The sequence below is a fragment of the Bombina bombina genome, chromosome 6 (genome assembly GCF_027579735.1).
Source record: "Bombina bombina isolate aBomBom1 chromosome 6, aBomBom1.pri, whole genome shotgun sequence".
Taxonomy (NCBI): domain Eukaryota; kingdom Metazoa; phylum Chordata; class Amphibia; order Anura; family Bombinatoridae; genus Bombina; species Bombina bombina.
This window is the reverse complement of record NC_069504.1, coordinates 261,463,148-261,478,551: the sequence shown is the minus strand read 5'-3', so window position 1 is coordinate 261,478,551 and position 15,404 is coordinate 261,463,148. Positions and strand designations below refer to the sequence as shown.

The following is a 15,404-nucleotide window of genomic DNA, read 5'->3' as shown; positions in this document are numbered from 1 at the left end:
TCAGGTGAACAAGGAGGCCATGTCATTAGATTTTCTTCTTTTATACCCTTTCTTGCCAGCCACGCTGTGGAGTACATGGACGCGTGTGATGGAGCATTGTCCTGCATGAAAATCATGTTTTTCTTGAAGGATGCAGACTTCTTCCTGTACCACAGCTTGAAGAAGGTGTCTTCCAGAAACTGGCAGTAGGACTGGGAGTTGAGCTTGACTCCATCCTCAACCCGAAAAGGCCCCACAAGCTCATCTTTGATGATACCAGCCCAAACCAGTACTCCACCTCCACCTTGCTGGCGTCTGAGTCGGACTGGAGCTCTCTGCCCTTTACCAATCCAGCCACGGGCCCATCCATCTGGCCCATCAAGACTCACTCTCATTTCATCAGTCCATAAAACCTTAGAAAAATCAGTCTTGAGATATTTCTTGGCCCAGTCTTGACGTTTCAGCTTGTGTGTCTTGTTCAGTGGTGGTCGTCTTTCAGCCTTTCTTACCTTGGCCATGTCTCTGAGTATTGCACACCTTGTGCTTTTGGGCACTCCAGTGATGTAGCAGCTCTGAAATATGGCCAAACTGGTGGCAAGTGGCATCTTGGCAGCTGCACGCTTGACTTTTCTCAGTTCATGGGCAGTTATTTTGCGCCTTGGTTTTTCCACACGCTTCTTGCGACCCTGTTGACTATTTTGAATGAAACGCTTGATTGTTCGATGATCACGCTTCAGAAGCTTTGCAATTTTAAGAGTGCTGCATCCCTCTGCAAGATATCTCACTATTTTTGACTTTTCTGAGCCTGTCAAGTCCTTCTTTTGACCCATTTTGCCAAAGGAAAGGAAGTTGCCTAATAATTATGCACACCTGATATAGGGTGTTGATGTCATTAGACCACACCCCTTCTCATTACAGAGATGCACATCACCTAATATGCTTAATTTGTAGTAGGCTTTCGAGCCTATACAGCTTGGAGTAAGACAACATGCATAAAGAGGATGATGTAGTCAAAATACTCATTTGCCTAATAATTCTGCACTCCCTGTATATATATATACACACACACATACATATATACAGATAAATAGATGATAAATAGATATAGTGTATTATTTAAATATAATTCATTCCTAATGGAATATTGTTATTATTATTGAATGGGTTCACATATTATTTGTCTTTCTAATTTCGATGCTGTGTTGTAAAAATAACCATATGCCCAGAATGTGTTCCAGAGACTGGGTAGGTGTAAGAGCTTGGTGCTGTAATCTGTATAATAAACTATGGATAAGTCTAAATTATACTATTACTATCAAATGGGTGTATTTTGATTGCAGAACTGAGTGGACGGAGCAGTTGAACAGTAGGTCGTCAATACTCCAGTAAGCCGCTTGCTTGCTCTGCTGCAAAGTGTCCCTGGAATTTTTTTTAAATGTTGGCAACTATGCTACTGCCATACTACCCACACACTGAGAAGAGTGATCCATTTACTTATGGGCTGTGTACAGCCTACTGCATTACCTGTAAGTCAGGCTGGGGAACTATAATTTTAAGCAACTTTCTAATTTGCTCCTATTATGATTTACATTTAGCCACCAATCAGCAGGTGCTACCTAGGTTCTGAACCAAAAATAGGTCGACTCCTATGCTTACATTCCTGCTTTCTCAAATAAAGATAGCAAGAGAACGAAGAAATATTTCTAATAGAAGTAAATTACAAAGTTGCTTAAAATTGCATGCTGTATCTGAATCATGGAAGAACAAAAATTGGATTTTGTGTCCTTTTAAGGACTAAATTCCCAAGTCAAGCATTTTTAATTAAATTGTGTTTTTTGTTTTTCTCATACTTTTGTCATTTCTTTTTCTGCTTAGCATTTGTATGTGATAAAAAAATTTGAATATTTTCATCTTTCATATTTTGTTTTGAAAGGTACAATAAAAATAATTATGACTTGAATCGAAACTTCCCTGATGCGTTTTCAACAACCGTTTCAACAATACAACCAGAGACACAGGCAGTTATGAATTGGGTTAAGAGTGAGACATTTGTCCTGTCTGCAAATTTTCATGGTGGAGCACTTGTTGCCAGCTACCCTTATGATAACATTAATTCAGGTAACAATATTACTGTGCAAAGATACCTGTTCTATGCCCTTCATTAATATAACCATGTTATGCTTTGGCATGATCTGCTTACAGGTATACTTTGATGTTTGAATGATATGGTAAAACTGAAATAATTTACATTTAGCGTGACACTGGACCCCAAAATGATCAAGCACTATTCATTATATATCTGCACCACTATGCTTTATATCTAATATCTTTGCCTTTTCTGTTCTATAAAATATATAGATTATATAAAATGTAACACTTTAGAGCAAATGGTAAATCCTTTGAACAAGATCTAAATTGAGCTATAAAATGCAGATGGTATTTAAAATGTATAATAATGGTCCTGGCTACATTTTGGTGGCTGTATCAGAATCCCCACTGTATTTTGGTCACCGTGTGGTATTTGTGTATTTCTAAATATTTGACAGACCCTGACTCTTGGAAAATGTCAGACATACACAAGCAGGTTAAACAACATAATTGTTTAGTAAGGATCAAAGCAACTCATACAAAAGTGTGAGTTGGAAAAAAAAAATTATGTAAGAACTTACCTGATAAATAAAAAAATTCTTTCATGGTGGCGAGAGTGCACAAGCTGTTACGTATGGAATATACATTCCTACCAGGAGGAGGCAAAGTTTCCCAAACCTCAAAAGCCTTTAAATACCCCGCCCACCTCACACATACCTCAGTTTATCGTATAGTCAAGTGGTGATGTGTTTAAGAAGTAAAAGCAAAAAGAGAGGAGCAGAAAAAAAGATGTGCTTTAAACAAAAATAGAACCCCAAATGGGTGGGGCCTCGCAGACTCTCACCACCATGAAAGAAATTAATTTATCAGGTGAGTTCTTACATAAATTATGTTTTTTTTTCATATAGGTGGCGAGAGTCCATGAGCTGTTATGTATGGGATATACCACCAAAGATGTGGAAGTCCATGAGTAACAATAAAGGGAGGGATACAAAAATTCAAAACAACTTTTTTCACGGAGAAATGAAATCCAAAAATTTTTTAAATAAAGTCTTTTATGACAAAAACCCCCTCAAAATATAGGCATTATTATCAAACTGGGACAACTGCCTAAAGGCCTTTTCTACCAAAAACTGCTTCTGACGAGGCAAAAACATAAAAATGGTAAAATTTTGTAAAGGTATGCACAGAAGCCGCTTTGCTAATTTGATCGACTGAACCTTCATTCTTTAAAGCCCAAGATATGTCAAAAAATCTAGATGAATGAGCTGTAATTCTGTGAGGCTGAGAATGACCTGCCTCCAAATAAGCTTTGTAAATCAAAAGTTTTAACCAAGAAGCTAAAAAAAAATAGCTGATGCCTTCTGACCTTTCATAGAACCAGAAAAAAGAACAGACTAGAAGTCTGTATGAAATCCTTAGTAACATCAACATAATATTTGAATGCTCGTACAACATCCAAAGAATGCAAAGTCTTTTCAGCAGCATTTTTTGAATTAGGACAAAAGAAGGAACAATCCTTTCCCTATTAATGTTGTGAGAGTTAACAACCTTAGGTAAAAATTTGAAAGAAGTCTGCAAAACGGCTTTATCCTGATGGATAATCAGATAAGGAGACTCACAAAAGAGAGCGTACAATTACGAAACTCTTCTAGCAGAAGAGATAGCCAAAAGAAACAATACTTTTCAAGAAAGAAGTTTAATGTCCAAAGAATGCATAGGTTCAAAAGGAGGAGCCTGTACGACCCTTAATACCAAGTTAAGACACCAAGGAGGAGAAATAAGTTTAATAACAGGTTTAATACAAAATAAAGCCTGAACAAAACAATGAATATCTGGAAGATGAGCAATATTCCTGTGAAACATTACAGAAAGAGCAGAGATTTGACCTTTCAAAGTACTGGCAGATAAACCTTTATCCAAACCATTCTGAAGAAACTGAAGAATTCTAGGATTTCTAAAAGAATGCCAGGAGTAATCATGAGAAGTACACCAAGAAATATAAGATTTCCAAACCTTGTGATAAATCTTTCTTGAAAAAGGTTTTCGGGCCGGACTCAGTGTTAATCATGAGTCAGAGAATCCTCTGTGACTGAGAACTAAGCATTAATTTTCCATGCCATTAAGTTTAGAGACTTTAGATCTGGATGGAAGAAGGGACCTTGAGACAGGTCTAGTCTTAGAAAAAGAGGTCAACTGGACATCCAAACTAGGTCCGCATACAAAATCCTATGAGGCCACACAGGGCTATCAGAATTACAGAGGACTGTTCCACTTTGATCATGAAACCACTCTGGGAATCGGGACCAGAGGGGGGGGGGGATATAAGCAGGCTGGTAAGACCAAGGTACTGCTAGGGCATTCAAATCCTCTTCCTGAAGATACCGGGACCTTGCACGGTACCTGGGATGTTTTTTGTTCAAATGAGAGGCCATCAGATCTATTTCTGGTAGGCCCCAAAGTTGTACAATCTGAAAGAACACATCTGGGTGGAGAGACCATTGCCCTGGGTATAGGGATTGACAACTGAGATAGTCTGCCTCCCAGTTGTCTACACCTGGAATATGGATCGCAGAGATTAGGCAAGAATTGGATTCCGCCCAAGAAAGTATTCGGGATACTTCTATCATGGCTAAGGAACTTCGAGTTTCCCCTTGATGATTGACATATGCCACTGTTGTGATATTGTCTGTTTGAAAACGCATAAAGGGTTCTTTCTTCAATCAAGGCCAAGCCTGAAGAGCTCTAAAAAGAGCACAGAGTTCCAAGATATTGATTGTTAACCGCGCCCCCCCAAAGATTCCAAACCTCTTATGCTGTCAGAGACCCCCAGACAGGTCCCCAACCTGAAAGACTTGAATCTGTAGTGATCACAGACCAGGTAGGATGAGCAAAGGAGGCCCCCTGAAGAACAGCATGGTGGTTTAACCACCAAGTCAAATAAAGTTGTGCATTGGTATTTTTAAGAATATCAGTTGTGATATTTGAGTGTAGTCCTTGCACCATTGGCGTTGCATGCAAAGTTGTAGATACCTCATATGAAAATGAGCAAAGGAGATAGCGTCCGATGCTGCAATCATGAGGCCAAAACTTCCATACACATAGCCACTGAAGGGAATGATACAGACTGAAGGTTTAGACAAGCTGTTACCAATTTTATCCGTCTCTTTTCTGTCAAAAAAAGAGAGTCATGGACACTGAAACTATCTGGAAACCCAAAAAGGCGACCTTTGTCTGAGGAGTCAAGAACCTTTTGATAAATTGATCCTCCAACCATGTATTCGAAGGAACAGCAATACCCTGCACTCTGATTACAGATAGAAGGGCACGGAGAACATTTGTAAAAATATTAGAGCTGTTGCTAGGCCAAAAGGGAGAGCAGCAAATTGGTAATTATTTTCTAGAAAAGAGAATCTCAGAAATCAGTAATGTTCGGGATGGATTGGAATGTGACGGTAAGCATCCTGTAAGTCTATTGTGGACATATAGTGACCTTGCTGAACAAAAGGCAGAATAGTTCTTATAGTTTCCATCTTGAAAGTTGGAATTTTCTTTCTTTCTGTACGATAAAGATATATAAAAACCCATTCCTTGTTCCTGTAAGGGAACTGGGACAATTACCCCCCGTGAGATATTTAAAGATTCCACTGCTTGACTAAAGGACCTACAAGGAATTCACTCCTTCTCATCAGCATTAATAGAGAGGATGGGGCCTAACAGTATGTAAAATACGCTTAGGGAGTTTACAGTTAAGCTGGCCCTTAGTATGTGGGAACTAGAGTTAGGGCCTCATTTGCAGGAAAATAGAGAGAAACTTTTATAAGGGTGGAGGAGCTATGGATAGAATATCTCTTATAAGGACTAATAACTATTAGCATTGGAGGTATAAATGGGTGTTAGATTAGAATGTGTATTAGTCACTGCCATCACTGTCTCTATAGCTTGACATATGTATAATGGGTGAGGGAAGAAAAGTTTGTAGTGAGCCAATAGATAGCATATCGTCCTTCCTAGCTAGCTGATCTATAGCGGATGTACACTTACTATCTCCTTGTAGAGGAAAGAATAATATAACACCATAGCTTATTCAAATATTGTAAAGTAGGGTAGAATTTGGTATTTCAGTAGATGTGTACCACTATATTATGCTATATCTAATAGCTCCAGCATCAGTGATGGTCCGTAAGTTATCAGGATCTTCCACTCTAATATATAAATATATGCAATTGTTGTGCAATCTCGGCCGCTGACCACCAAGCTTGAGAAAGTAATCTATGATTCAGAGTTAGATATTGAAGCTGTTAAAGCACTAGGCTAGGGCATTATAAAAATTACATAAACAATACCATGTTTGAAAAGTTCAATAGCATGAGTAATTAACGACATATACAGTAATCTGATTTTAAAACACAAATGAGCGGGGCAGGAGAAAAAAACGAACTAATAGCATAATAATGGAGTAAGCTCCTGTACAGTGTGTGTTGCAAACTGATACCACATTTGACACGCTTCAATAGCATAAGTAGTTAATAACAAATATAGTAGTTAACTTAAAACACAAATGAATAAAACAAGGGAAAACTTAGTTATTAGCATAATAGTAGAGTAAATCTATAGACTGTATGTGTTACAATACTACATGAATGGAGAGTATGTAGGAGGGAACAGAGGTGTGTAAATGTGGGAACAACTTCTGGGTTGTGTCCAGTGACCCTTTAGTGGGCCCATAAACTTTACCTACTCCAGTTTTCAGTGTCTGTAGAGCAATTGTGTGTATCATCTGAATGCTATCAGGTCGCCATAAGAAGATAGTTCTAAGACAGTCTGTAGATGCATAGCACTTTATTGAAAACAGGAAAGCAGGTACTCCAAAAGTTATAGAGAGCAGCTTTACTTGCGGTACATTCCACCACTCATCAGTAGGTATATAAGTTAAAACGTCTCTGTGTTTTATTCAGAAATAGAGCAGACCTGCTCTCACTCAGCAAAATTTCAGCCGGGCTCTAAAAGATTGATAGCGGGTCTTGTGCGGGTTGGTCCTGTAATGTGGTGGACCAAGTTCCTCTACCCTCGGCATGACCAGGGAGTCCCCCATGTAACCTATCCTTTTCACTGACTCCTCGACAGGTAGAGCTGCTTCGTGTGTATTTCCGGACTGCAAGGTCCCTCTACTCTTGTGAAGGAAGTGACTGCTTCCCTGCTGTGGCTCTTAGCTATCTATTGTGTACCAGGCTTTGCAAAAGGCTCATGGCATCTTGCACCTTTCACAGAGATTTGGGCAGCACAGTATTCACCCCCCGGTGAGGGATCACCACTAGTCTGTGTCACATTGTGTGGGATTGAAATTGTTAGGGCTTGGCACAGCTGCTGTTCAAGACTTTTGAATAGCTGCACGATCTGTTGTTCCCGTATAGAGATTCGTGTATAGGCCTTCATAGCGCTGCTACTGTGTGGCTCTTCTCCCTGCCTTATAGCTGCTCTGAGCACTACAGTGGGTTTAGGTGCCTTGTGATAGTTTAATGAGCACGGTTTCGATCTTAAAGTTATGGCAGTAATATCTCACTGCTTAGTAGCCTGGTTTCCCGTGGGGGGGGGGGGAGCAGTTTTGCGGCAGCCTATTCCTCATATGTCAGAAGCCACTGCATTTAGATTGAGCTGCGATGAGAAAGACGAGGGGCCCAAGATAGTGGTTCTCACCACACAGTATAATACCAAGACTTTATTTTAGGAATCGCAGAGGTAGTCTCGTATGTCCAATCTAGGAGCAGGGATCTAGTTTAGCTTGGGACTTCTTGTACACGTTGCTTTCCAATGTCAGTCTCAGAGCTAGTGTGGTCACTCACCATGAGGAGTCGTCGAAGAACATAGACTGTAAACGTGATCTCTAAGTTGCATGCTTGGCTGATCAGAATGCTGGATAGTATAGATGTCCTGACATTCAGAAGTATATAGTAGATATGAAAATTGATAATATTTACTAATGTCAGGATTTATGTACAGGAGCTCCAAGTGAACACGTCTTGTTGCTCTGCTTGTCGGCTCCGCCCCCAAGGATATAATATTTTAAACCTTGAACAAGGGTTAAAAGAAGTACCCGGTTAAAGAAGTACCCGGTTTAGACCATTCTTTAGCAAGCATATCAGAGACAGCATCAGGAATGGAAAAAACCTCAGGAAGATTGACAACAGTTGTATATACTGAATTTAAACGATTGCAGGGTATATCAGAAGGATTAGTTTTTTCAATCCCTAAAGTGAATAATTTTAAATAAAAAGTAAAAATTATTAATCTCTGTGTCCGATGTAAAGGGCCTCAGAATCAGAGAAATCCCCACCATTAGAAGATACATCAGTATTCTGTCGGTTAGTACATATATTACTACTAGAAGTAGGTAAAACCTGTGCTGTTTTACGTTTATGTGAAGGTGGTAGCAGCAATAAAAAAACCTTCATTGCTGTGGGTATGCCTTATGCATTAGAGGGAAAATTAGTAGATGTATTTGTAAACATAGAAACATTCTCAGAATGTGATAAGAAATCAAAACATGAGCCACATAAATGAGCTGAAGAAGCTACCTCAGTCTTTTTATAATAAGCACACTTAGCTTTGGTATAATATGTTCAACTGGATCAGTTCCTATGGTAACTTCAGGAACAGGTTCAGGCTGTTCCATTATGACAAAAAAAAAAAGAAAAAGAAAGTTGCACTAATACACTATTATGGCACCCTTTTTAAAGCAAGCTTTTGAGGAATGAGAAAATAAGCCTTTTAAAAAGTTGGAAACAGACGTGTTTATATATTAAGGTGTTTAAAAAACGCATCGCGTTTAACTCTAGGTAAAGAACTAGCGAGCAAGTAATATACAACCCTTCGTTGTGAATGTGAGGGAGAAAGCAAAAGATCTACGGCGCTCACCTGCACCACGTGTGTATCCGGCAGCGTTTCTTCAGCGTGCACACGTCAAAGAGAGCCTGTTCCTGTTGGAGGGTGCATCTGGAAAAGCATCCCCGTTAGAACGCAACCAAAGTTCCAGTGTGTACAGACTCCACAGCAACTCCTACTCACAGGAAATAAAAAGTCCTTAGTGTAAGGTAAAAAACTTTTTCTTTATTGGTGGTGAGTACAGGATAAAACCATAAGGGAGCAAACAGCTCACATCAGCAGGAAAGAGTATCCGGTAGTGCAGTGAACAAGTGTGGAGATCCCACACAAAACATGTCTGCTGTTTCCTGCACTACCGGATACTCTTTCCTGCTGATGTGAGCTGTTTGCTCCCTTATGGTTTTATCCTGTACTCACCACCAATAAAGAAAAAGTTTTTTACCTTACACTAAGGACTTTTTATTTCCTGTGAGTAGGAGTTGCTGTGGAATCTGTACACAAAGAATGTGAGGGTGGAGGTATTTTTATAGAAATAAAGGGTGCAATTTTTTTCCAAGAAGATACCCAAAACAGCACGAAATGATGACTTGGTAAAAAAACTGTTAAAGTGCGTCACAGCAATGCGCGCTCGTGCGCAATAAATTAAAAGTGTTGTTACATTGAAACGGATATCGAGCTCAAAGGTAAGGCCATTAAAGAAAAATAAAATTATACTGCATTAGCTTATGATAGAAAAAAAGAATCCCTGTTCATATGGATTCAAGCTATTAGAATCCCCTTTATAGTGCCTAATATACATATATAAGACAAATATATCAATAAAGTTCATAGAGGGAAAAAAGTACCTGTCCCAGGGCTCCTACATATCATTAAATACATAGGAAGCACTTTTCACAAAAAAAGTGCCTAATCCATAGCATGAAGTGTCTGAAAAATATTTGAAATATACTTACCTTTAGACACTTGTCCACTGAAAGCAGACAGCCATACCAGTACTGAAACATATCAGCAGAGGTAATGGAATAGGAGTATAAAGTTGTACTGTAAGGGGAGGCAGAAGATCCCTACGACCGAATTTACAGATAGCCCATGAAAAGATTTCCTTTTAAAGCAAAAAACATAATTTATGCTTACCTGATAAATTCCTTTCTTCTGTTGTGTGATCAGTCCACGGGTCATCATTACTTCCGGGGATATAACTCCTCCCCAACAGGAAATGCAAGAGGATTCACCCAGCAGAGCTGCATATAGCTCCTCCCCTCTACGTCAGTCCCAGTCATTCGACCAAGAATCAACGAGAAAGGAGTAACCAGGGGTGAAGTGGTGACTGGAGTATAATTTAAAAGATATTTACCTGCCTTAAAAACAGGGCGGGCCGTGGACTGATCACACAACAGAAGAAAGGAATTTATCAGGTAAGCATAAATTATGTTTTCTTCTGTTATGTGTGATCAGTCCACGGGTCATCATTACTTCTGGGATACCAATACCAAAGCAAAAGTACACGGATGACGGGAGGGATAGGCAGGATCATTATACAGAAGGAACCACTGCCTGAAGAACCTTTCTCCCAAAAATAGCCTCCGAAGAAGCAAAAGTGTCAAATTTGTAAAATTTGGAAAAAGTATGAAGCGAAGACCAAGTTGCAGCCTTGCAAATCTGTTCAACAGAGGCCTCATTCTTAAAGGCCCAAGTGGAAGCCACAGCTCTAGTGGAGTGAGCTGTAATTCTTTCAGGAGGCTGCTGTCCAGCAGTCTCATAGGCTAAACGTATTATGCTACGAAGCCAAAAAGAGAGAGAGGTAGCAGAAGCTTTTTGACCTCTCCTCTGTCCAGAATAAACGACAAACAGGGAAGAAGTTTGGCGAAAATCTTTAGTTGCCTGCAAGTAGAACTTGAGGGCACGAACTACATCCAGATTGTGTAGAAGACGTTCCTTCTTTGAAGAAGGATTTGGGCACAAGGATGGAACAACAATCTCTTGATTGATGTTCCTGTTAGTGACTACCTTAGGTAAGAACCCAGGTTTAGTACGCAGAACTACCTTGTCTGAGTGAAAAATCAGATAAGGAGAATCACAATGTAAGGCTGATAACTCAGAGACTCTTCGAGCCGAGGAAATAGCCATTAAAAACAGAACTTTCCAAGATAACAATTTTATATCAATGGAATGAAGGGGTTCAAACGGAACACCCTGTAAAACGTTAAGAACTAAGTTTAAACTCCATGGCGGAGCAACAGCTTTAAACACAGGCTTGATCCTAGCTAAAGCCTGACAAAAGGCCTGGACGTCTGGATTTTCTGACAGACGCCTGTGTAACAAGATGGACAGAGCTGAAATCTGTCCCTTTAATGAACTAGCTGATAAACCCTTTTCTAAACCTTCTTGTAGAAAAGACAATATCCTAGCGATCCTAACCTTACTCCAGGAGTAACTTTTGGATTCGCACCAGTATAGGTATTTACGCCATATTTTATGGTAAATCCTTCTGGTAACAGGCTTCCTAGCCTGTATCAGGGTATCAATAACCGACTCAGAAAAACCACGTTTTGATAAAATCAAGCGTTCAATTTCCAAGCAGTCAGCTTCAGAGAAGTTAGATTTTGATGTTTGAATGGACCCTGTATCAGAAGGTCCTGTCTTAGAGGTAGAGACCAAGGCGGACAGGATGACATGTCCACTAGATCTGCATACCAAGTCCTGAGTGGCCATGCAGGCGCTATTAGAATCACTGATGCTCTCTCTTGTTTGATTTTGGCAATCAATCGAGGAAGCAGCGGGAAGGGTGGAAACACATAAGCCATCCCGAAGTTCCAAGGTGCTGTCAAAGCATCTATCAGAACCGCTCCCGGATCCCTGGATCTGGACCCGTAGCGAGGAAGTTTGGCGTTCTGGCGAGACGCCATGAGATCTATCTCTGGTTTGCCCCAACGTCGAAGTATTTGGGCAAAGACCTCCGGATGAAGTTCCCACTCCCCCGGATGAAAAGTCTGGCGACTCAAGAAATCCGCCTCCCAGTTCTCCACTCCCGGGATGTGGATTGCTGACAGGTGGCAAGAGTGAGACTCTGCCCAGCGAATTATTCTTGATACTTCCATCATTGCTAGGGAGCTTCTTGTCCCTCCCTGATGGTTGATGTAAGCTACAGTCGTGATGTTGTCCGACTGAAACCTGATGAACCCCCGAGTTGTTAATTGGGGCCAAGCCAGAAGGGCATTGAGAACTGCTCTCAATTCCAGAATGTTTATTGGAAGGAGACTCTCCTCCTGATTCCATAGTCCCTGAGCCTTCAGAGAATTCCAGACAGCGCCCTAACCTAGTAGGCTGGCGTCTGTTGTTACAATTGTCCAGTCTGGTCTGCTGAATGACATCCCCCTGGACAGGTGTGGCCGATAAAGCCACCATAGAAGAGAATTTCTGGTCTCTTGATTCAGATTCAGAGTAGGGGACAAATCTGAGTAATCCCCATTCCACTGACTTAGCATGCACAATTGCAGCGGTCTGAGGTGTAGGCGTGCAAAAGGTACTATGTCCATTGCCGCTACCATTAAGCCGATCACCTCCATGCATTGAGCTACTGACGGGTGTTGAATGGAATGAAGGACACGGCATGCATTTTGAAGCTTTGTTAACCTGTCTTCTGTCAGGTAAATCTTCATTTCTACAGAATCTATAAGAGTCCCCAAGAATGGGACTCTTGTGAGAGGAAAAAGAGAACTCTTCTTTTCGTTCACTTTCCATCCATGCGACCTTAGAAATGCCAGAACTAGCTCTGTATGAGACTTGGCAGTTTGAAAGCTTGAAGCTTGTATTAGAATGTCGTCTAGGTACGGAGCTACCGAAATCCCTCGCGGTCTTAGTACCGCCAGAAGGGCACCCAGAACCTTTGTGAAGATTCTTGGAGCCGTAGCCAATCCGAATGGAAGAGCTACAAACTGTTAGTGCCTGTCTAAGAAGGCAAACCTTAGATACCGGTGATGATCTTTGTGGATCGGTATGTGAAGGTAAGCATCTTTTAAATCCACTGTGGTCATGTACTGACCCTTTTGGATCATGGGTAAGATTGTCCGAATAGTTTCCATTTTGAACGATGGAACTCTTAGGAATTTGTTTAGAATCTTTAAATCTAAGATTGGCCTGAAAGTTCCCTCTTTTTTGGGAACCACAAACAGGTTTGAGTAGAACCCTTGTCCTTGTTCCGACCGCGGAACCGGATGGATCACTCCCATTAATAACAGATCTTGTACACAGCGTAGAAACGCTTCTTTCTTTATCTGGTTTGTTGACAACCTTGACAGATGAAATCTCCCTCTTGGGGGAGATAATTTGAAGTCTAGAAGGTATCCCTGAGATATGATCTCTAGTGCCCAGGGATCCTGAACATCTCTTGCCCAGGCCTGGGCGAAGAGAGAAAGTCTGCCCCCCACTAGATCCGGTCCCGGATCGGGGGCTTTCGGTTCATGCTGTCTTTGGGGCAGCAGCAGGTTTCCTGGCCTGCTTGCTCTTGTTCCAGGACTGGTTAGGCTTCCAGCCTTGCCTGTAACGAGCAACAGCTCCTTCCTGTTTTGGTGCAGTGGAGGTTGATGCTGCTCCTGTTTTGAAATTCCGAAAGGGACGAAAATTAGACTGTCTAGCCTTAGCTTTGGCTTTGTCTTGAGGTAGGGCGTGGCCCTTACCTCCTGTAATGTCAGCGATAATTTCTTTCAAACCGGGCCCAAATAAAGACTGCCCCTTGAAAGGTATATTAAGTAATTTGGACTTAGAAGTAACATCAGCTGACCAGGATTTTAGCCACAGCGCCCTACGTGCCTGTATGGCGAATCCTGAGTTCTTAGCCGTAAGTTTGGTTAAATGTACTACGGCCTCCGAAATGAAAGAATTAGCTAGTTTAAGGACTCTAAGCCTGTCCGTAATGTCGTCTAGCGTAGATGAACTAAGGTTCTCTTCCAGAGACTCAATCCAAAATGCTGCCGCAGCCGTAATCGGCGCGATACATGCAAGGGGTTGCAATATAAAACCTTGTTGAACAAACATTTTCTTAAGGAAACCCTCTAATTTTTTATCCATTGGATCTGAAAAAGCACAGCTATCCTCCACCGGGATAGTGGTACGCTTAGCTAAAGTAGAAACTGCTCCCTCCACCTTAGGGACCGTTTGCCATAAGTCCCGAGTGGTGGCGTCTATTGGAAACATCTTTCTAAATATTGGAGGGGGTGAGAACGGCACACCGGGTCTATCCCACTCCTTAGTAACAATTTCAGTTAGTCTCTTAGGTATAGGAAAAACGTCAGTACTCGCCGGTACCGCAAAGTATTTATCCAACCTACACAGTTTCTCTGGTATTGCAACGGTGTTACAATCATTGAGAGCTGCTAAGACCTCCCCTAGTAATACACGGAGGTTCTCCAATTTAAATTTAAAATTTGAAATATCTGAATCCAATCTGTTTGGATCAGAACCGTCACCCACAGAATGAAGCTCTCCGTCCTCATGCTCTGCAAGCTGTGACGCAGTATCAGACATGGCCCTAGTATTGTCAGCGCACTCTGTTCTCACCCCAGAGTGATCACGCTTGCCTCTTAGTTCTGGTAATTTAGACAAAACTTCAGTCATAACAGTAGCCATATCTTGTAATGTTATCTGTAATGGCCGCCCAGATGTACTAGGCGCCATAATATCACGCACCTCCCGGGCGGGAGATGCAGGTACTGCCGCGTGAGGAGAGTTAGTCGGCATAACTCTCCCCTCGCTGTTTGGTGAAAATTGTTCACATTGTACAGATTGACTTTTATTTAAAGTAGCATCAATACAGTTAGTACATAAATTTCTATTGGGCTCCACCTTGGCATTGGAACAAATGACACAGATATCTTCCTCTGAGTCAGACATGTTTAACACACTAGCAATAAATTTGCAACTTGGTTAAAATCTTTTTTAGCAAAAACGTACTGTGCCTCAAAGAGGTACTAAACGATTAAATGACAGTTGAAATAATGAACTGAAAGACAGTTATAGCATCAAACTTTAAAACAACACAACTTTTAGCAAAGGTTTGTTCCCATTAGTAAAATAACAATAATTAAATTTGACATAAAAATTACAGAGCAACGTTTTTATTCACAGTCAATATAAAATTCTCACAGCTCTGCTGAGAGAATATACCTCCCTCCAAAGAAGTTTGAAGACCCCTGAGATCTGTCAAAGATGAACCGGATCATGCAGGAAATATAAGAGTAGCTGACTGGAAATTTTTGATGCGTAGCAAAGAGCGCCAAAAACGGCCCCTCCCTCTCACACACAGCAGTGAAGAGAAACGAAACTGTCACAATTAAAAGCAAACAACTGCCAAGTGGAAAATAATGCCCAAATATTTATTCACTCAGTACCTCAGCAATGTAAACGATTCTACATTCCAGCAAAAACGTTTAACATGAAAAATACTTATTAAAAGGATT

The 15,404-nt window shown here is 40.9% G+C and overlaps 1 protein-coding gene across 1 annotated transcript in view; it reads left to right on the top strand.

Moving 5' to 3' along the window:
• LOC128662830 (carboxypeptidase M) overlaps window positions 1-15,404 on the top strand; it is a 312,750-nt gene that overhangs the window by 212,398 nt on the left and 84,948 nt on the right. Inside the window, exon 5 of the mRNA XM_053716814.1 lies at window positions 1,913-2,097. Coding sequence (XP_053572789.1) covers window positions 1,913-2,097 — 185 coding nt within the window. The remainder of the gene's footprint in view (window positions 1-1,912; window positions 2,098-15,404) is intronic.